General features: G+C 42.0%; 2 protein-coding genes across 2 annotated transcripts in view; both read left to right on the top strand.

Moving 5' to 3' along the window:
- The first annotated feature begins 1,420 nt into the window (after window positions 1-1,420).
- taf1b (TATA box binding protein (Tbp)-associated factor, RNA polymerase I, B) lies at window positions 1,421-12,611 on the top strand. The gene is made up of 15 exons (XM_048249542.1): window positions 1,421-1,528; window positions 1,753-1,851; window positions 1,947-2,037; window positions 2,190-2,287; window positions 2,459-2,551; window positions 2,877-2,997; window positions 4,075-4,255; window positions 4,405-4,504; window positions 5,580-5,727; window positions 5,994-6,177; window positions 8,025-8,077; window positions 8,207-8,291; window positions 8,453-8,523; window positions 11,051-11,279; window positions 12,164-12,611. The coding sequence occupies exons 1-15, from the start codon at window positions 1,511-1,513 to the stop codon at window positions 12,351-12,353; spliced, it is 1,761 nt and encodes a 586-aa protein (XP_048105499.1). The 5' UTR covers window positions 1,421-1,510; the 3' UTR covers window positions 12,354-12,611.
- Window positions 12,612-13,140: 529 nt separating this feature from the next.
- The window catches only part of LOC125299311 (grainyhead-like protein 1 homolog), a 12,040-nt gene continuing 4,493 nt past the window's right edge, over window positions 13,141-20,687 (top strand). The window contains exons 1-12 of the mRNA XM_048250547.1: window positions 13,141-13,300; window positions 14,494-14,689; window positions 14,959-15,020; window positions 15,176-15,491; window positions 15,842-15,930; window positions 16,644-16,800; window positions 17,121-17,229; window positions 17,438-17,532; window positions 18,229-18,475; window positions 19,373-19,494; window positions 19,986-20,014; window positions 20,330-20,415. Of these exons, the coding sequence (XP_048106504.1) occupies window positions 13,281-13,300; window positions 14,494-14,689; window positions 14,959-15,020; window positions 15,176-15,491; window positions 15,842-15,930; window positions 16,644-16,800; window positions 17,121-17,229; window positions 17,438-17,532; window positions 18,229-18,475; window positions 19,373-19,494; window positions 19,986-20,014; window positions 20,330-20,415 (1,528 nt within the window). The 5' untranslated portion in view covers window positions 13,141-13,280. The remainder of the gene's footprint in view (window positions 13,301-14,493; window positions 14,690-14,958; window positions 15,021-15,175; window positions 15,492-15,841; window positions 15,931-16,643; window positions 16,801-17,120; window positions 17,230-17,437; window positions 17,533-18,228; window positions 18,476-19,372; window positions 19,495-19,985; window positions 20,015-20,329; window positions 20,416-20,687) is intronic.

The raw sequence follows: 20,687 nt of genomic DNA, 5'->3' as shown, positions 1-20,687 counted from the left end.
AGTTTCACCCCACCCCCCACATATCACACACACACACACACAAACACACAAACACACACACACACACACACACACACACACACACACACACACACACACAGTCCTCCTCCTACACAGTCTCCTCCTCCTCCTGACTGTGGTTTCCATGGCACTCCATCTCTCAGTGTGAAAACACACACTCCAGCGCCACCCACTCACACGCTCATCACTCAAACCTCATACAGAATGCATGACACAGATTTGCATTTCTCAAAAGTGAAAATAATATCTTACTGTGTTGTATTGCTAGTTACCACAATGGATCCTGTGTGGCGAGAGGCCTGTATAAGATAGCATATAACATAGCATATATAATATCTCAATTTATGTATAATTATAACCATTCATTTCAAAAAGTAGGCTACCAAATGCAGTCAATGCATAGGCCTACATCTTCCCATGTTCATGTATCAAATATCAAATTTGCTCTGTGTTGATATACAATGATGTGCGGGAGAGCAAAAATAAATAAACACATGAGTTTTGGGTCTTTCAACTGGGGTCTAAAGGCGTTCAACCTGCACTTAGTTTTTTAAGCGTTTCTTATGTGTTATGGTTTGTACAGTATATTATATATTTGTTTATTTTCATTAGGCTATTAATTGAATTGACATTGTTGTTTATTATTGCCATTCTCCTTAATCCTTAATGTAGTCTTACCAACTTTTTCAATTGTTTACTGTTAAATTTAACTATGGTAGGCCTATTGTTATTTGGATGTTGCTTTGGACAAAAGCCTCTGCCAAATCCCATAACCATAATCCTAACCATAACCATGTATAACACTGTATGTGACACTCCTCCGCTCCAAGTTACAAAAGTTAAATCTGCAGTTAAATCTGTTATCACCATTTTGTTCTTACTTAGTCTATTTTAGCCATGTCAAATCAAATGTGGTGTGTGTAGGTAGGCCCTAGGCATAGCCTTGGCTACTTACTCTACAGTGCAGGTGTTGACTAGGGTTTTTTTTACAGGATTTGCTAAACTGATGTTGAATGTGAAATAAAGGCGAATCACTGATACAGTATATTTAGCCTACCTTCCATGCATCAATTGCTTACAGAAAAACACCCCGGGCTTGCAAGTGATGGAGGTTGTTGGCTGAGATCTAGCCAACTTCTAACACTCTAACGGTCTAACACGCCCTCTGCTGGACGTACGCTACGCATTGCTGCAGGTGATGGGTATACGATTTTAAAATGTAGACAAGAAAATAGACGCATTTGACTTAATTCAAAATGTTAATAATCATGATGATTATTCGTCTCGATTATCACAAGCTGTCGCTGAGCATCCGAGGACCGACGTTTGACAATGATCCCAAAGTTCTAGGTTAATGTTTCACGTCGGATTCACATTATTGCAACACACCGGAAAAAAAAACACTGTTGACATCCCCACGTGAAAAGTGAAAACTGTTCACTTGAGGTATCGAGGCAATAGTAAAGTTAGCCTTTATGATATTGGCAAAATGGACGACGAATTAACAGTAAGTCACAGAACAAAGCAATCATACTTTTTATCTTTACGAAATTATGCACTGAGCCACCCATAACCATGCTTAAGTGTATGGGTTTACTTAGTTAGCCTAAGCTAGTAAGCCTTAGGTAGGTAGCCTACCATGAGAAACCATACCTGTAGTGGAATTTCACTTAATTATATATTCATCCATTCTATAACTTTCATGTAACGGTAGCTCTTGATTTCCTTTAGGCGGGTTACAGCGTGCCATGTGAACGATGCTCCGCGGTGAACTGGGGTGTGTCTGATACTGGGCAGTTTTACTGCAAGTCCTGCCACAATATAATCGAGGTAAGTGTGGATTGACTTCACATCTTAAATTGTATGAAAAAATCAGGGCAAAAGCACCTAACAAATGCGTTAAATTGCATGTCTGTTTTCCGTAGAGAGTGCGAGACGTTGAAGAAACCGAGGTGTTATCCACCAGCAGTCGTGTTACTACCCTCTCGCGAAAGTCATTCAAAAAGAATGAAAAAGGTTTGTGTTCTTAAGTGGCTGGCCAGTGGCCACACCTGACGATACGCATGATTTATATCACCGTTTGAAACCCTATGTTTACTAGCCCAGTGTGTCTGTTGAGCTTATCATATACTAATCAAAGACTACCTTTTTTGCCTGTCTGCCTGCAGTGCTTGGGAAAGAATGGATGATCATTGAGGGTTTTCAGTTTGTCCTCATGCACCAAGCTGATGCTTTGCTGGCTTTAGGAGTCTGTCCACAGTTTAAGGTTTGTGTGCCAAAATAAGACACAAGTAAATTATACAAAACTGTCTAGTATACTGATGAAGTAAATTGCTACTATTATTGTCTTAAAATATTGAAAAGACATGAGTAATGAGCTGAATGGCATGTTTTTTGTTTGTTTGTTATTTTTATTCTTTTTTTTTTTTTCTTCAAGAATGATGTTTTGTGCCATTTCTGGCGTAGATATCTTCAGAAAACCAAGCAAGCATATACAGAGAACCCAATTTCTCTAGGGAGAATATCTGCAGTAAGTAAATTTAGTTTTATGTATGAAAATAAGAGATGGTATTTGCATTGCCATTGGCACAGATTAAATGGTGTTGTTAAGAAGTGACCAACTAAAGTCTAAAGTCAACATGTACAGAATACACGGTTTTGTTTTAGCACAAAGAACAATCTTCAATTACTTTATGTCTTCAACTCTCATCACTGGCATTGTTGTTGACAGAAATATTTTAATCTCATTTTATGTGAATTATTTAGACAATAGCGTCCAAGAACAATCCCATAACAATACTGCACTGCATGACATGTTAGTAAAATTTGTGACCCAGTATTCCTTGTGCTTCCAGGAACCATGTCAGAATGTGGACTCAGACTCCGCTGTCGAGTCGGAGGCCCTGAGTGACGTCTCTCTGCACAGTGGGCCAAGTGTGAGCCAGGGGAGTGACCTGAGCTTGGGAGCGAGTGCTGGTACGACACAACACAACCAGGCTGTCCGGTTTTGGTCCTGGGGACTAGGACGCCAACACTTATTTACATTTACCTTTATTCATTTAGCAGACGCTTCTGTCCAAAGCGACTTATATACATCATTTATATATATACTCAGTGTTAAGTGCCGTGCTCAAGGGCACAACGGTGGAAGGTAGGAGTTGAACCCACAACTTTACAGGCTACTGCATGGGGGCAGCCGTGCCCTACTGGTTAGCGCTTCGGACTTGTTACTAGAGTGTTGCCGGTTCGAACCCCGACCAGTAGGCACGGCTGAAGTGCCCTTGAGCAAGGCACCTAACCCCTCACTGCTCCCCGAGCGCCGCTGTTGTTGCAGGCAGCTCACTGCGCCGGGATTAGTGTGTGCTTCACCTCACTGTGTGTTCACTGCACTACGCTACCACCGCCCACAGTTATCCCCTGTGCATTCATTTAAAAAAAAAAAACGATTTTTTACCTTTTTATTGTAACTTAACCAGTCACAACTGCATAAGTGGTGCAAATAAACATAGAGTGACTCACAGACTCCTTTACCCTTAAACAACGTAAGCAGGAATGTGTACCATGTGCCCAAGACACTAATTAGTGCCTCTGTGTGCATAGCTCTGGTCCTTTAACTTTACACTCTCTCCACCTGAAGTAACATATGAACAGTGAACGATTATGATAACTCTGACATGGTTATCCTTTTGTTGAATACAACTCCTATCTACATAATATACAATTTCAGTGTTTCACCATTATGTGAAACTGTTGAAAAGAAAATAACTCACCTGTTACTGCCTTCCATAGCCCCCAGTAGACATGTCAAGATTCCAGAAGTACCAACCTCCAGCTTGTACAGTTGCTTGTCCATATTCTTACATTTTACATTACATGTATTCATTGAGCAGACTTTATAGATTTTTATCTCTGATAAGGCCAGGGACAGATCTCCTCATCACTAACCCATTGAGCTATATCCTCTGTCTTTGTTGCTAGCATGCTCTTCTGAAAATCGGGGTTTATAAAAAAAAGACTGGTGTGGTTTTCTGTCCTTTTTGTCATCCTGTGCAGGCCACTCTAGTGATGATGAGGCCTCGACATCATTATGGTGCGGCTCGGCGGATGCCACTGGCTACCTCAACCGTCGCAACCAGAGGAGCCACCACCTGATGAGCATGCCCAGGACGCTGGCACTGTGCCACCTGGCACTGCTGTGGGTGCGAGAGGCCGTAACGCTGGCCGACCTGCTGAGGTAAGCGTACAGAGAGGAGAGAAAATGTGTGTTTGTGTTTGTGTTTGTTTGTTTGTGTATGTGTGTCTGCTTATTTGTCACTGTTTATAGATGGGTATCAGATTCCTTGAATTGACTTTGTGTGTGTGTTTACTAATTTCTTAATGCAGATTTGTGTCTGAAAAACATATTCCATACCTTAATATCCATGAGGTATTTCCTGAAGAGATTAAGCTGTTTGGCAAAGATGCTAGCATCTTCAGAGTGAAGGTAAGACATATCTGTTAGAACTGTTACTGTGTCTGTATCCGTTGTGCTCACAGGATTTGAAATAGCCTGTCTGAGACTTATGAAACAATTTTTTTTTTTTCTGTGACCATGATCTGCTTTTCTTTTGTGAAGCATTTTTTCCAAATTCCATTGTGAAAAATCACTCCAAATGCCTACAAGCCCTCTATAAAACTGAGATGTTACCAGCCTTTCCCCACTGCCTTGCACCACCTTACAAATGATTCAGATGGACATTTAACACTCACAAAAGTAGCAAACCATAAATAGTATCATGTGCGCTTATGATTATTGCTGTAGGTACTTTATTTGTGATTATGTAATGTAAAATAGAAGACATTTCACATGGGTCCTCAGTTTCTCTGACATGTTTCAGTGAAGCAGCAACTCCATATAATTTAGTAAACATAAAAAAAGATGGTGTTCCAGTTCCAGGTGTACCTCCTCTTCCTGTCTGTTCACCTGCCTATCAGCACGTCTGATCTCGTGCTGTCACTCAGACCCACTGACTCCAGTATGGAGGGCTGATCCCTCTGCAGCTCAGTATTCAAATTTCTGTTGTGGAAAATCCTGTTTTTTTATTATGCAAAGCTTTTCCTGCAGCTCTTCATGCAGACATTCCAGTCATTCCAATTCTTGGAAAGATCCACTGGAAAGCACAGATTGAATTGTAAACTCAAATAATTGTTTGTTTGCAGTCTGTATGGTTCATTATGATCTAGTGCGCTAAGAGTCTGAATAAAGTCCTGCCTCTGTGTCCCACACACATGGCATGTGACAAGAATTGCGTCATCAACGCGGCGGCATGCGAGGGGTGTCGTGGGCCTCCCAACATGTGACCATGCGTAAATGTGCGCGGAGGAATATGCCACTTCCTTTAAGAAATAAGACTAATAAGAAGCAGTGTAGCATATCATCACTAGTGGAATGCCTGCCATGCCTGCCATTGGCCAAAATTCAAATGTTAATGCTAAGATGTATACAGATGCCCATTACTGTGTATGTGTGTGTTTGCGTGTGTGTGTGTTCCTGCTCTGCACCCTCGTCTCCTCTGTAGTCCATCCCGTCCTATCAGCGAGTGCAGGAGGAGGCGCAGCTCCTGGCCCGAGTGATGGAGCTCCCTGCCTTCCCCTCCATCAGTCCCCAGTGCCTGCTGCACCCTGGCCTCCTCAGCCTCCGCTACCTCACAGAGGCCAACCTCCCCGGTGGGTACCCAGGGGACCCTCTCTGCTGGATGTTTCTTGTATGTGCACTCTATTCAGTGTCCGACTGTCCGTGTGGCAAATGTTCTTTGTGTCTTGTTTTTCTGTGATTCTTATCCGTGTCCTATTTTTTTTTTTTTTTATTTCTTGGTTGAGGTACTTTCTTTTTCTTTCATCTTTGTCCCCTGTGCTCTCGCTTTAGTTTGATCTTTTCTATCCATATTGGTCTCGTATTCTGTTCATGACTAGTTTGTCTATCTCCTGTGTAGATGAGTTGCACCACTGGGTGTGTGAGGTGATGCATCGATCGGGCCTAGCTAAGGTGGGGGCTTTAACATTTGACCACGCAAGCGCAGCTCAGAGGAAATCGCCCATCAGCTACGAACTCCTAGCCTGCGCCCTCATCATTGTCTCCATGAAGCTGCTCTTCAGGCTCAACGATAACAAGGAGTGGTAAGCAAGGCATATGGGCAGAGAGATTATTTTGACCGCCGCGCAGCGAACGGTCATATAGGTTTAGTCAGATTTTTTTTTTTTTTTTCATGTCCAAATTTCCGTCAAAGGATTCCCTGACACTGTAAGACTGGGGTGCACGAAACTTGGTGGGCATGTAACCCCACATGGATAGCATGGAACCTCCTTTTTTTCGTTTTGATCTGTAGCCCCCAGCTGGACTGGACCCCGAAAAGGAGGGTAGGGCAGGCACAGTTTTCTGTGAATATCTCGAGAACCGTGGGGTTTAGGAGGACCATTTTTTTTATGTTGATCTCAAAAGCCATGTCAACCCATTCCATAACCACTCATTTCATGTATAAGCCCACCTAGTTAAACACAAAAAGTAAAATGAGGTGTTGTAATCACAGGTATCTGTGACCTAACATAGTCAAAACTGCACGAAATTGGAAGTGTAGGATCATTATGACACCCTCTGAATGCACGCCAAGTTTAGTGGAATTCCGTTCATGGGGGCCACACAATAAATTAATTTATGTTACTATACACCAACTGGCCTGTAGGTGGCGGGAGACAGTTTTCTGTGAATATCTCGAGAACCGTAGGGGCCTAGGAGGTCCACCTTTTTTTTTATGTTGGTCTTAAGGGGGCATGTCAACTTATCCCATTACCACTTATTTCATGTATAGCGCCACCTAGTTAAAAATTAAAAAGCAAAACATTAGGTGTTTTCATCACAATATCTCTGGCTGACATGGTCAAAACTGCACGAAATTGAAAGTGTAGGATCATTATGACACCCTCCTCAATGCATGCCAAGTTTCGTGGACTTTCGTTCATGGGGGGCCTTACAATAAAATAATTTATGTGACCGTACACCAACAAGGATTCCCGGGACACTGAAAGACCGGGGTACACGAAACTTGGTGGGCATGTAACCCCACATGGATAGCATGGAACCATCGCTTTTCGTTTTGATCTGTAACCCCCCTGCTGGACTGGACCTCCCGAAAGGAGGGTAAGGTAGACACAGTTTTCTGTGAATATCTTGAGAACCGTAGGGCCTAGGATGACCCATTTTTTGCGTATGTTTGCCTCCAGGGGTCATGTAAACCCATTCCATATGCACACATGTGCATAAACAGATACACACGCACACACATACATTCACAGTAATCCTACGTATGACACATACTCACACAGTAGACATATATACACATGCACACACACACACACACAGGCACATAAACATGCAAACACACAAGCACATGCACGCACACACACCCACACACACATAAACATGTACACGCACACATGCACACAATTCAAGAATTTCTCAGAATTATGAACAGGCAAGATGGGGGTGGGGTTGTATAAAATGTATATTACATGTGAAATCTATGAACTAATCATGTTTTGGTACTTGTTGTCTAGCAGATACCATTGAGAATTGAGTGTGCATAATGCAATTCAGTGAGACAGTTAGAATCATATATGCCTTTCAGCGTGACTTATTTTTGTGGAAAACATGTGCTGGACTGGGCGGCGGTCATATTTTGTACCGCTCTGCGGTACATCTAGTTTTTTTACCTCATTGTATGCAATTAGAAATAGAACAGGTTATAGTATGATCATGCAGACTGGCGAAGATGCACTGACAGCGTTTATAATTGGCTTCAATAACAGAAATAAAAAGTAAAGAAACATCAGTTTCTTGCCAGTTAAAATGCGCTTCCACATTCACATTAAGTGAAGATTATTTTTTGTTTGCTTTTTTTCTTTCTTCTTGTAACAAGAGAGACCTTTTTTAGAAAATGAATTAAACATGAATTAAACTTTGTTTTCAGGAAATTGTCTGAAAAAGCTGATCATCATAATTTTGCTGACATTCCAGGTTCAGGTATTTGGAGAGTGGCAAAAGCTATTTCAGTCATTTTCAGTCACTAATACCTGATATATGTCAAAATTCTATCTCGATGCCAATGTGATGTTCTTAGACATTTTTTCTTCCCTCCCCTGGGGAGCGCAGGGCTCTTTAGCTTGGCGTGGTGGTACGAGACTGTGCTGAAAGCCTTCGAGAAAGCTAAAAAGAGAGAAGAGCAGCAAACGGCAAGGTAATAAGGGGGTAAAAAAACTCTAATTTCACAGTCCTCATAATCTCCTCATAATTTTTCCACTTGTCTGTAAAGGAATGATCGATCGGCTCAAACTGCTGATGTGATCTGTACCAGCTGAAGTCTGTTTTCTGTTCATTCTGTTTGTTTTGGTCATGTAGTCAGATGTGGAAGTCTTCCAAAGCCATGGTTTTCCGCAAGAAAGACAAAACTGTGAATCTGAAGAGAAGACGTAAGTGGCGTTTAGTCAAGAGCGATACTGTTAATCATCTCAATGACTTGGTGTATCTTCTCCTATTAAAGGTGCAGTCGGGGATTTTGCAAGAGGTTGCGTTTGTTTGTGTTTATGTTTACATTCATTAGCAGATGCTTTTGTGCAAAAAAAAACATACATTATATTTTAACCAGGTACCAAACAAAATACACCAGAGAGGTAGCTCACCCCTACCTTCAGCATTCCCAGAGAAACTCCAGGCAGGGTTTTGTTTTTGTTAGGGGGCAGGCTGCCCCCATTTTGTTTCTAGTTCTCGGAGCCTGGACTGCCTACAGGGACCAGTCATGAGAAGATGAATGCTGAATGTGACAAATATGGCAAGCCATTTTAACATTTACCAGCTAGACTGGATATGTATTGCAGATATCTGTAATTCAGTTTTGCCTAGTCAAAACGAACATTTTAGATATCCGCAATTAAATTCTTCCCATCCATAATTGTCCACAAAGACATTCTTCCTAGTACAAATGACGCCACATTTGCCATTAATTTCTATGGGGTTTATCATTACGGATATCTACAATTCAGTTGCAGATATCCACTATGTGAATTACGGATATCTGCAATTGAATTCTGACTAGTCATAACTCCAGTTGAAGATATCTTTAATTCACCTCAATTGAAGATATCTACATGTTCCTTTTCAGATATCTTGAATGAAGTTTTGACTAGGCAAAATGACATTGTAGATATCTGTAAATGGAATTATGACTAGACAAAATGACGTTGTAGATATCTCAAACTGGAGTTAGGGATAGTCATAATTTGATTGTAGATAATATATACAAGTTATAGATATCTTGAATGAGTTTTGATTAGAGATATCTGAAATTGGAGATATTTATAACTTTCATTCTGCCTAGTCAAAATGTAATTATAGATATCTTGAATTACAGTTTTGACTAGGTGAAATGACGTTAGAGATATCTGTATTGCTATGCAAATTAGGCCCGCATCCCAAGGCGAGAGCAGAGCGTGTTGTTGTTCAAATCATCAAATTACATAGCACCTGTTAACTGTTAACTTTGTAACTAGCACTAATTAGCACAATGTCAGAGCAGCCAGAGGGCGAAGGAGTTTTTAATCATCATTTTAAGATACAGCCTATGCAATACAGGAGGATTTTTTCTATTACATTACAGCCATTATGAATGGAGTTTCCTGTAGCCTACTGTAGATGGTGCATTTAGTAGCATAGGCCTACTAATTTATGTAGGCTACAAAACAGAGATCAAGCCAGTTGATAACGTGAGAGTCTAATAAACCACACGGTGTCCCTGAGTTTTAGTTATTTTAGATGTCAACAAGACATTACAGACATGACTGCTTTTTCTTCTTCCATTCATAGAAATAAGGAAATAAGCCCACTTCTTCTTCGACTATGTTGGGGAGGGGAAATTAGCCTACGGACAGAGAATGTCTAATAAGTAGACGGGCTCTGCTACGGATCTAAAGAGCAACATCTTGCACAATAATTTGCACTAGTCATAATGACGTTTGAGATATCTTCACCTTACATTCTGCCTAGTCAAAACTGAATTAAAGATATCTGCAATTGTCATTTAAGACGTATGACGAGTTGTATGTTGTTTTGAATGACTTGATGACAGATATCTGTAATTCAGTTTTGCCTAGTCAAAACTAAATTACAGATATCTCTATCTGACGTTTCGACTAGTCACAATTACGTTACAGATATCTTGAATGAGAATTCCAACTATCCAAAATGTAATTGCGACTAGTCAGAAAGATGTTGTTGATATCTACAATGTTAATTCCGGATAGTCAAACTTAGCGGGTAAATGTTAAAATGGCTTGCCATAGACAAAAGATTGTATGGGCTTCAAATCGCGTAAAATCCCTGACTGCGCCTTTAAGGCTAGTTTTCAATGAATGGGTTTATTCAGTAGCTTGGTCTATTCTAAGTGTATTACAGAGCAGCTAAGCCATAATTCCTTCTAGTATCTATGGAACCTGGGACTTAAATCTTTAGGGGCCGTTTATACGAGAACGATTGCGAAGGAAGACAACAAAATATTTTATCATAAGTGCCTTTCGTTTACACGGTGACCCCGCCATCGGGGCTTGAAGACGCACAAATCTGAAGACTCCTTCTAGAGTGTAGAGTTTTGAAGACGACCCGGGTTGCGTCTCCGTCTAAACGGCTAAACCAAAGATCCTTGATTACCTCTCTGGCTAAACTGTCAAATTAGAATGTCTGCGCGTGACGTACCGGGGTTCTATCACAGCACCACCCAGCGGTCTGGAATGCATATCCAATCGAATATCACATACTCTTGCGTCATATAAACAAAGATTTCCCCCTGAGAATGCTCGTCTAAACGTGAATAAAAAAAATGAAGACGAGACGCCACTTCTGCGTCTTCTCTTTTCATCGTCACCGTATAAACGTAGCCTTAGTCTGTCATTGCAATTGCTGCAAGCTGGATAACATCTCCACTTCTCTTCCCTACTACACTTCCAGGGGTGGTAGAACATCTGCAGAAGAGCTTCCAGAAGCTTTCAGGACCCTCCCCAGATACGCTACACTCCAAACCCTCCAGTTTCATCTTTCGTTGGGGGGAAGGGGAGGACTCTGATGGCCCGAGCTTCCATCAGACCAAACTGCACCATGTCATGAAGAAGGAGAGGGAAGCCCATACCACTGCCAATGAGAAATACTGGCATCCATTTCTAGCAAGCCGTGGTAAAAAGTAAGACTACAGTGTTGCACTGTGAGCATATTCTATAGAGTTTTATAATGTTTTCATATTGTCATGTCATTGTGTGTCAACTTGATTCTTTGGCAAAAACACTTAAAGGTAGAATTAAGGGGGTGAGTTTGGTCTGTACAGGTGCTATTCTCACTTCACCCCAAATCAGGGTTGCAAATAATCCACTTACTCAAGACTTTATAAAACATATTTTATAAACATATATATTCAATATATTATATATAAACATATATTACATTATATTAAATATATTAAATAATTTATAAACATATTAATAAAAACATATTCCACCAGGGCATCCATAAACATTATAAAAACTATGAAAGGTATCCTGACCTGAAACCATTTCAGAAAGTAGATTTTTTTCAACCCTTGACAACCCTTTTACCCCATACCAGTATTAAACTCTAATGGTACCATATGGGAATGATACCTTAAAACATTTACGTGTGCATATTTTATTTAGTTTATTTTGCTTTTACCCAAAGCAACTTACAGAAAGATAACACAATTCAAACTACAGCACATAAGAGACCTTAGCTAGGAATTGCTACTGCATCAGTCAATACTATTACTAGAGGGGAAGAGTGCAGACATTGTAAGTATTAATCAAAGTTTGGTAGGAAGTAAAAATGGTAGGAGGAGGAGGTAGAGGAGGTAGGAGACGGAAGTGCATGGTTAGTGCATGTTAGGTTGTTTGCTAGAAGTGTAAGGAGGAGGTCATCGTTTACGTCTGAACAGCATGGTTAGTGCATGTTAGGTTGTTTGCTAGAAGTGTTAGGAGGAGGTAACTGTTTACATCTGAACAGCAATTGTCTTCACTCTGTTCTGTGCCTCATCCTCATGCACTACATCTCTCCCAGGCCATGCAAGAGCCATTATGCTGAGGTGGAGCCCACACTGCCCAGGATGTACGTATGGCTGCTGGAGCTGTTCTCCTTCCTGCTGCGGGTGACGCCGGCCTGCATGCACCAGGAGGTCCTCAGGGTGGAGCAACAGTTTATGAAGTGCCGGCGGTTTAAGCGAAAAAAGAAAACTACGGTGGAGAAATAAATGTGACAAAAGACAATGGAAAGAAGAAAAAGGTGCCAATGTGCACTTGTGCAGGGACTGGACACCTTTTTTGTGTCAACTTCTGTCAACTTCATAGGCTGTTTTTCAAGATTTTGGGTGATGTTCATCTGTTGACATGGTCAATCGGGCTTGAAATGTTTTAGATAATTGGCAAGTAGACAATGTATGTGAATACTAATGTAGCCTACCTCCACCATATGTTCACTTTATTATAAATAAACAACAGTATTCATATGAGATGGCTGTTAATGTCACATCGAAATACTCTTTTGTAATTTTCGCCTAAAGGTCCCTCCTGGTGCCTCTCCTCTTTAATTGGTTTTGGGTTGCTCGAAGCTGATACTGGTGTTCACGCCCTTTCACAACAGTACCGGCGGTAGCCAGTGGCTGCAATAAACCATGTTTGTTCCTACGATTTGCTCTCGGACCTTACAAATCTGCCCATCTTAGTTGGCTGACGGTTTTATCGGATTGATTAGAGAATGTACATACTATTAAATAATAAAAAATAACGAGAGAAAAAAAATGCAATGTGGCCTGAAGCCCCTCCACTCTGTCTGCGTGTATGTGTGTAGAAAGCAGAGATAACGATGCTGAGTCTTAAGATTCTTCCCCACCCCCATCACCTTGGCGCGATTTCGACTACCAGACAGCGCTCTCGATTTGCATGGAAATTACTCCGAAACCCCGCCCACATATATCTAGCCATGACTTGAATCACAGGTAAAGGTAACCTATCCACTCAAAAGTTGTTGAAGGTTAAAAAGCCACCTCAACCCGTTTTGGAGGAACAGTATTTACTGTAGCGCCTGCCCGCATCCAAAATTGATTCACGTTTGGTGTTCTCTATTTGTGAGGACTGGTTGGATTTACAGCGCGAACGAGAAAGTCCGGTTCCGACAGAAGATGACACAGGAGCATGGCAAGTAAGTTTAGTTTAGGTCACTGACGTGTGACAAGCCTCACGTGATGATATGTGCCTTATGATAGACTTTATAGGATTTTATGTAGGTGACCCAATGGATTTTGACTAGCCTATGTTGATGCAAGTGCAAAATGTAGGCCTATATAACTAAAGTGGTGATACAATGGTTGTAGTTGTTATAAATCCGATATGCTATTCTTTTGGCATAGAAGCGTTTTAATTGTTTACAAAACAGATATAGGATATAGATTTTGTAGGCATATATAGCCTACAAAATATACAGTATAGCCGCATTTGGTCAATAAGGGTAAAAGCAGGCTAATTAACTTAGACAACTGTCACCACACTGTTTAAATAAAGTTTTGCCTTAAATATCAATCGATGATCTTTAGAGGTAAGAGTTGCTTAAAAGTTAAAATATTTCATGGGAGGCAAACAGCCTGCTTTGTCTTAGAAGAAATAATGTATCTACAGTCAAAGGAGAAAATCAACCGGGAAACCATTACTTATCCTCAGACAGACAGTTTCTAGAATAAAACAGTTGGCCTAGCTCATCTTGAGTCATCCTCCAGACCTGTAACTCCGGTTGAGCAGGACCTGCATCCTGCCAAGTGACAAGACACTCAGCTCTACATAGTATAGGCCTACATCACGTTGTAGTAAAACTTCCCCGTAGTTAAGCAGTTAGGTCTTCACTAAAGACCGTTGATGCCAAAATGCTCACAATAGGCAAATAACTTATTGACATCTTTTATTGCAGTTCTTTAGAGTGTCTTTTTGAAGACAAATATGCATCTGTTGTGTAAATAGCTGTGTGTTTAGATGCAGGCATTGGCCTGGGGGTCAGGCTGGTGTTTAACGTGTAAGCAAGGTGCGTAGGGGCTTGTGTCCCACACAGCACCCTTCCGCATCCCAGAAGCAGCAGCACAAGAAGGGCAACAGGAAGAGGATGGGAACATGTTAATGAAATGCCTGTGAATGGCTGAAATGGTGAAATGGCTTTCTGAATTACTTCAGGAAAAACCTTCTGCTATAACTACATTCAGTTTCATGAACACACAGTTCGGCACTGTAGACTGAATGTTATTCTCTTGCTGTAAGTTGCTTTGGATAAAAGCTTCAGCCAAGTGAATCAATCAATGTCAGTATTGTTTTCTATGGCCCACCCACACTCTGCATGTGCCCTGTCCACAGAGAGAGGACAGTGCTGGTGCTCCACGGAGAGTCCCCGGCCTGCGTTGCCCAGCGTCAGCCGGGGTTGGTGGACGAGGACGAGGCCTGGAGGTCCTTCCTGGAGAATCCCTTAACTGCCGCGTCCAAAGCCATGATGAGCATCAATGGGGATGAAGACAGTGCAGCTGCCCTCAGCCTTCTCTACGACTACTACAAGGTAAGTGCAGATCTGTGGTGCTACGGTAGTGGTTGCTTTCTGATAGGCTTGGATGTTGTGTAAGTCAGATAATGGGGAGAGAGCAAAGGCCTTGCTTACAAAGATGTAAAAATAAACACACACAAACACCATTTAGTCGTCATTGAAATAGACATACTCTTGTGTAGCTTTACACACATCTGATCAGTGCATTCCTTGTTTAGATTGTTCAGATTAAAACTGAGAACTAAGGTTTCAATCAATCATGCCATCACATATCTGTTCCCCAGGTGCCAAAGGATAAGATCTCCAAAGCTGGCAAAATTGAAGCAGATGGCGCTAGCAATCTAACGTAAGGCCTGTTTCAGTTACTCTGCCTGATTTATCGCCCTTTCCAACATGAAGTAGTCTTCTTCAGTCACAGAAACACTTGTTAACTGGTTGACAGGTTAAAAGTAAATGTGAGATGAAACTGCCCATTTGAATGTGCCACTCTTCCTCCTCCAGAGATCTGGTATCATTTCAAAAGCCCACCCAGTCCATGGCCACCCTCAGGACTGTGCCCCTCGGCGGCCTCCCCCACCTCAGCCCTCTCAGCTGGGAGAAAGGCTCGGCCTTCCACCCCTTCGACTCCCCACATGGGATCCCGTCCACGTACCTGCTGAGCCAAGAGGGGGCGTCCCAGTCTCTGCCTGTGGGGGACCCTGCTGCCCAGGGCTCCCGGTCAGAGGCCGTGGCGTTCAGCCCCAGCTACAGCCCCCTTGGCCTCCGAGCGCAGGCCCAGACGCCAGACTCCACATACACAGAGGGACTCGCAGGGGAGGTATGGAACTTCATCATGTCCCCCATTCTCCCATTTATGACCATATTGTTTATTTCCCCTACACTACTAAGATTTGTGTTTAGAGTTTAGAGACAAACTCATCCCTGTCTTCACTTTGTACATTACAGTGTCCATATCGTTCATACGTCAACATGATTAGATTGTTTTATATACATATATATATTTTTATTTTTTTTTATGGTGAAGTTCTCTTATTTTATATATATTTATGGTGAAGTTTCTTAATGCCCTGTAGGCTTTTGATTTCTGTCTCACTAGTGAAACTGCCCCCTCACTGTGTTTACATAATGAAACTCTCTTTGTTTTGATCTCTTTGACATGCATCTCAGAGCCAGGCTGCCTATCATTCTGAGGATCTGCACCCACACGTCTCCTCCGTCTCTCCTGGGGGCTACTCTCACGTCAGCATGCTGGACAGGTAAAGGCCGCCAAGACCGACACCCAGTGCAGTTTCTCACCCTGCGTTCAAAACTCCCACCCATTCACTACTGAGTGCACCATAAAGTGAATATATGGAGGTTATCCCTATAAAATGAATATTACTGGTGGTTTATCCCCTAAAAAGTGAATATATGGTGGTTATCCCCTATAATATAGTTTGAAAAATTGACTCATTCTCTATTCTCTATATTCATTCTCTATATTGTGCACTATATAGGGCTATAAATGGACTCATTCTTTATATTGTGCACTATATAGGGCTATAAATTGACTCGTTATCTATATTGTGCACTATATAGGGCTATAAATGGACTCATTATCTATATTGTGCACTATATAGGGCTATAAATTGACTAAATCTATATTGTGCACTATATTATAAATTGACTATATCTATATTGTGCACTATATAGGGCTATAAATTGACTATAATATTGTGCACTATATAGGGCTATAAATTGACTCGTTATCTATATTGTGCACTATATAGGGCTATAAATGGACTCGTTATCTATATTGTGCACTATATAGGGCCTATAAATGGACTCGTTATCTATATTGTGCACTATATAGGGCCTATATAGTGCACAACGTCTGACTCTGGCCTACAAACGATGTGCGCCACCATCACTCCATAGAAGCAGGCGAGGTGTTAAAACTGTGAACCCTGAAACATTTCCTCTTTCCCAGTCACCAGTTCGAGTACACACTGGAGGCCCCTCGCTCCACGTCACAGAAGACCAGCAGTGGTGTGATGAGCTACATCAACAAGGGCCACTTCTACCCCATCAGCCTCCGCTGTCAGAGCAAGGGCAAGAGCGGGCCCCAGCCCAACACCATTGTGCGGGTGAGTAGTGCACTTAACCACCCACTTATACCACCTCATTCAGTTAGAGAAGTCTAGCCATTTGAGCAGGGATGGATTACAATGCTTAAAATGAGATATGACAGCTCCTATGGCATATAGATCATATAAGAATCTTATGTCATTTCACCCAGCTGGCCAACTGTGTGAATATGCTCATCAACTAGCCATTGACTCATTTAAATGATCTGAGGGCTGCCTGCACTAGGATTTTTAAGAAATAGTCCTTTAATTGCAACACAGTAGATGAACTGTGATCTAAGTATGTGTGTGTGTGTGTGTGTGTGTGTGTTCTGTCTCAGAGTGTTGTGATGGTGGTGTTCCATGACAAGTGTGTGGAGGACCAGCTTAGGTCGTGGAAGTTCTGGCACAGCAGACAGCCCTCAGCGAAACAGCACTGCATTGACATCGGTGAGGAAACCACAATTCCAAGATTATCACTTAATTTGAACCCATGCGATTAGATTATAGATCACTACGAATACTGCTTCACTTCATCTATCTGGTGTGACAAAAACCATAATCTGAATGCTCATACTAGATCTCGCACGGCTTGGTTTAGTCTTTCATGGCTCTTCTCTGTTTTGACTAACCCTCTCTGCTCTCTCTATGCCCCTAGCTGACTACAAGGAGAGTGTCAGCACTGTGGCCAATATTGAAGAGATTTCCTTCAATGCTATTTCCTTCACGTGGAACACCAAGGATGAGCCAAGAGTGAGTTTGTGATCAGAGAGAAACTGAGCAATTGTGTTCACCATAGTTAAGAGCAATAAAGGAAGATAGCAGGTGTCTAGTAGGCATTCATCAGGAAAAAATAGACAGTAGCTGTAATTAAGACATTAAATGACCTATTTCTGTTATGTTTGATTTTCTAATATGCTATCAAAGTATTAGAGCTGTTACTGCTTGCTGCAGTAGCATACAATGACCAAAAGAGGGAGACATATACCTAGACATAGTATAACAGTCATACTTATCTGGTTAAAGAATCTTCTCCAGCTTTATTATCTGTTCAATACTGTCAGCATTTATATATATATATATATATATATACTGTCCTCAATTATAATATTGATTTGTGCACAAAATTTAATTGCCCAACATACATTTTCCGAGGGATGATGTGCAGAAATGTAGTTACACAGAATGACCAGTTGAGGGAGACTCACTTCAGAAGTTTAACTACTTTCAATAGTTGTTAGTTTGTGGTAGAGTGGGGCCATTTCAGAGAATTTTACCTGTTGAACAGTGGGAATACAGAACCTGAAGATTAAATAATTCAATGTGTACAGGCGGTTTGATATATTCATTTGAACTATTTGGAAAATAGAAATCCTTGACATTTGTTTTCTTCAATTGCCATCTAATTTTTGTCCCTTTTCTCTTCCTGTCTGTTTTGTTCTTTAACAGATCTATGTCTCCGTTAACTGCCTGAGCACAGACTTCTCCCCCCAGAAGGGAGTGAAGGGCCTCCCCCTCAACCTGCAGATTGATACCTACAGCTGCAGTAACCACGGCGACCAGCTCCCGCTGCACCGTGCCTACTGCCAGATTAAGGTGTTCTGCGACAAGGGGGCTGAACGCAAGATCCGCGACGAGGAACGCAAGGTGCTGCGCCGCAAGGGCCGAGGCCAGGACAGCGCCAGCACAAAGACAGGTAGCTGTTTTACCCCATGACAACGCACAGTTACACTTTCATACATGTATAGGTAGCTGTTTTACCCCATGACAACGCACAGTTACACTTTCATACATGTATAGGTAGCTGTTTTACCCCATGACAACACACAGTTACACATTCATACATGTATAGGTAGCTGTTTTACCCCATGACAACACACAGTTACACTTTCATACATGTATAGGTAGCTGTTTTACCCCAAGACAACGCACAGTTACACATGTAGACACACAGGCATCCATACAGATATACAAGTATCGTAGTATATAGTATAGTTGCTGTTAGGGCAGGAGAGTACTAGCACAAAGACAGGTAGCTGTTTTACCCAAAGACAACACAACTATGCATGTGGACACATACACACATACTTAATCATGGCATATACATGTGATGTACAGGTAGCTGTTTTACTGAAGAAAATACACAAATACACATTCATTCACACATCCATCCATCATACACACATCCATCCATCCATCCGTCCATCCATCCATCCAAAGTCAATCGCAGCATATAACTAATGTACATTAAATATAGGCATTTTGGAACACAAACATTAAATGCATATACTTAGAGACAAATTGTTGTGTGGTCTAAATATCAGGCAGTAAGCAGGGTACACAAACTTATTTGTGTTTACACACACACTATTGCAGACATACTCAAACTCAGCTGCAGGTCAGTGGTCAGTGAAAACATCTGAAGAGCTTTGCAGCTGCGTTCCTGGTCTCTGACACTAATTGCCTCCTTCTCTCGTGTTGTCATCCAAAACAAACAACTACTCAGACACTGAGACGTGTTTAAACGTCTCGTAGTCCTGCTTTTCTAGCCAACGGCCGTTCTGTTTGATAACCCCCGTGCTTTGTTTTGTAGGTGGCATAGGCACCTTGCAACTGAACCCTCTTGACATCACAGTGTTCAAACCCATGAGTGACATGGTGACGATGCCAGTGCTGTTCATCCCGGAGGCGCACTTTGCTGCCCATCAGCAACATGTGAGTTTTGTTTTTCAGATCTTGCGCAAGCACCTCAACACGCTCCTGATCAGTGGCAGAAATGTGAAATGTGAGTGCCAAGCCAGTCCGTGTCAACACGATTGTCGGCAGGGTTTGCCAAGTTGCAGGCTGGTCCTGGTGTGAGATAGTTAGCCAGCGAGATGCACTGGTGTGGGGAAAACGCTGATTGACACTGCTTGCAAACAAAAAGCCCTACAACCAAACACAGAAGAAGTAGTAGCAAACCTGCTGATATTCCTCATGATAACAACTGTAGACAAATCTGTGGTGATTGAAATCAACATGAGTGTAGGATTGTAACCAGCGTATGGTTGAAAGCATTAAGGCAGCAGCTGCTTTGTGTAAATGCATTCACACTGGAGGAACAACAGACTCCTGGTAAGGGCTTCAGGTAAGCAAGGTGCCAAACCATGACGTTGTGTTCTCCCTCAGGGTCTAAACACTTCATTCTCTTTGTGTCGTTACAACAGGGAACTCCCGTGGAGGAGGGAGACGAAAGGTATGTTTGTTTTTTTCATTCTTTTGTTCTGTCTCTCATCTCTGCCTTTCTCACTCTTCCCTCTCCAGCTCTCGTTCGCTTGGTGCAATTTACTTATTGAAATTGGAAATGATTACACAGCTCCTCATTCAAGGGAGATATCCTCTAACTTATAATACATCACACCGTTTCTGCTGCCCGGCACATTGATGATAATTTCTTTCCAGGCAAATGATTGACTGTGGGCTTTGTGCTGCCAATAATTCCACATTCTCGTCTCTGTCTGTGTGTGTGTGTGGGTGTGTGTGTGCATGTGTGTGTGTTTCCTCTCTGCAGTGTGGCAGCGACGCGGTCGCCCTACTCAGCAGAGGAGTTTGGCTTCGCTCCCAGCAAGCGAGCAAGGCGCGACGAACCCGAGAGAGGTACGCATTGGGACAACAAGTGTGCGTGTGTGTGTGTGTGTGTGTGTGTATGTGTATGTGTATGTGTATGTGCGTGCAAGTGCCAGCAAGAGAGTGTGTTTGAAGAAGTGTGTGTTTGTGTGCGCTTGCGCATGTGTGTGTGTGTGTGTAAGAGATGTGGGACAGAGAGAAAGAGAGCGGGTGAAATAAGGACATGGCCCAGTATTCACTATACTCACACACACACACATACATGCACACACACACACTTTCTACTTCTCACCGTATCATAT

Source organism: Alosa alosa, chromosome 8 (genome assembly GCF_017589495.1).
Source record: "Alosa alosa isolate M-15738 ecotype Scorff River chromosome 8, AALO_Geno_1.1, whole genome shotgun sequence".
NCBI classification, from domain to species: Eukaryota; Metazoa; Chordata; class Actinopteri; order Clupeiformes; family Clupeidae; genus Alosa; species Alosa alosa.
The sequence above is the reverse complement of the archived record's forward strand: the minus strand, read 5'-3'. Positions and strand labels throughout refer to the sequence as shown.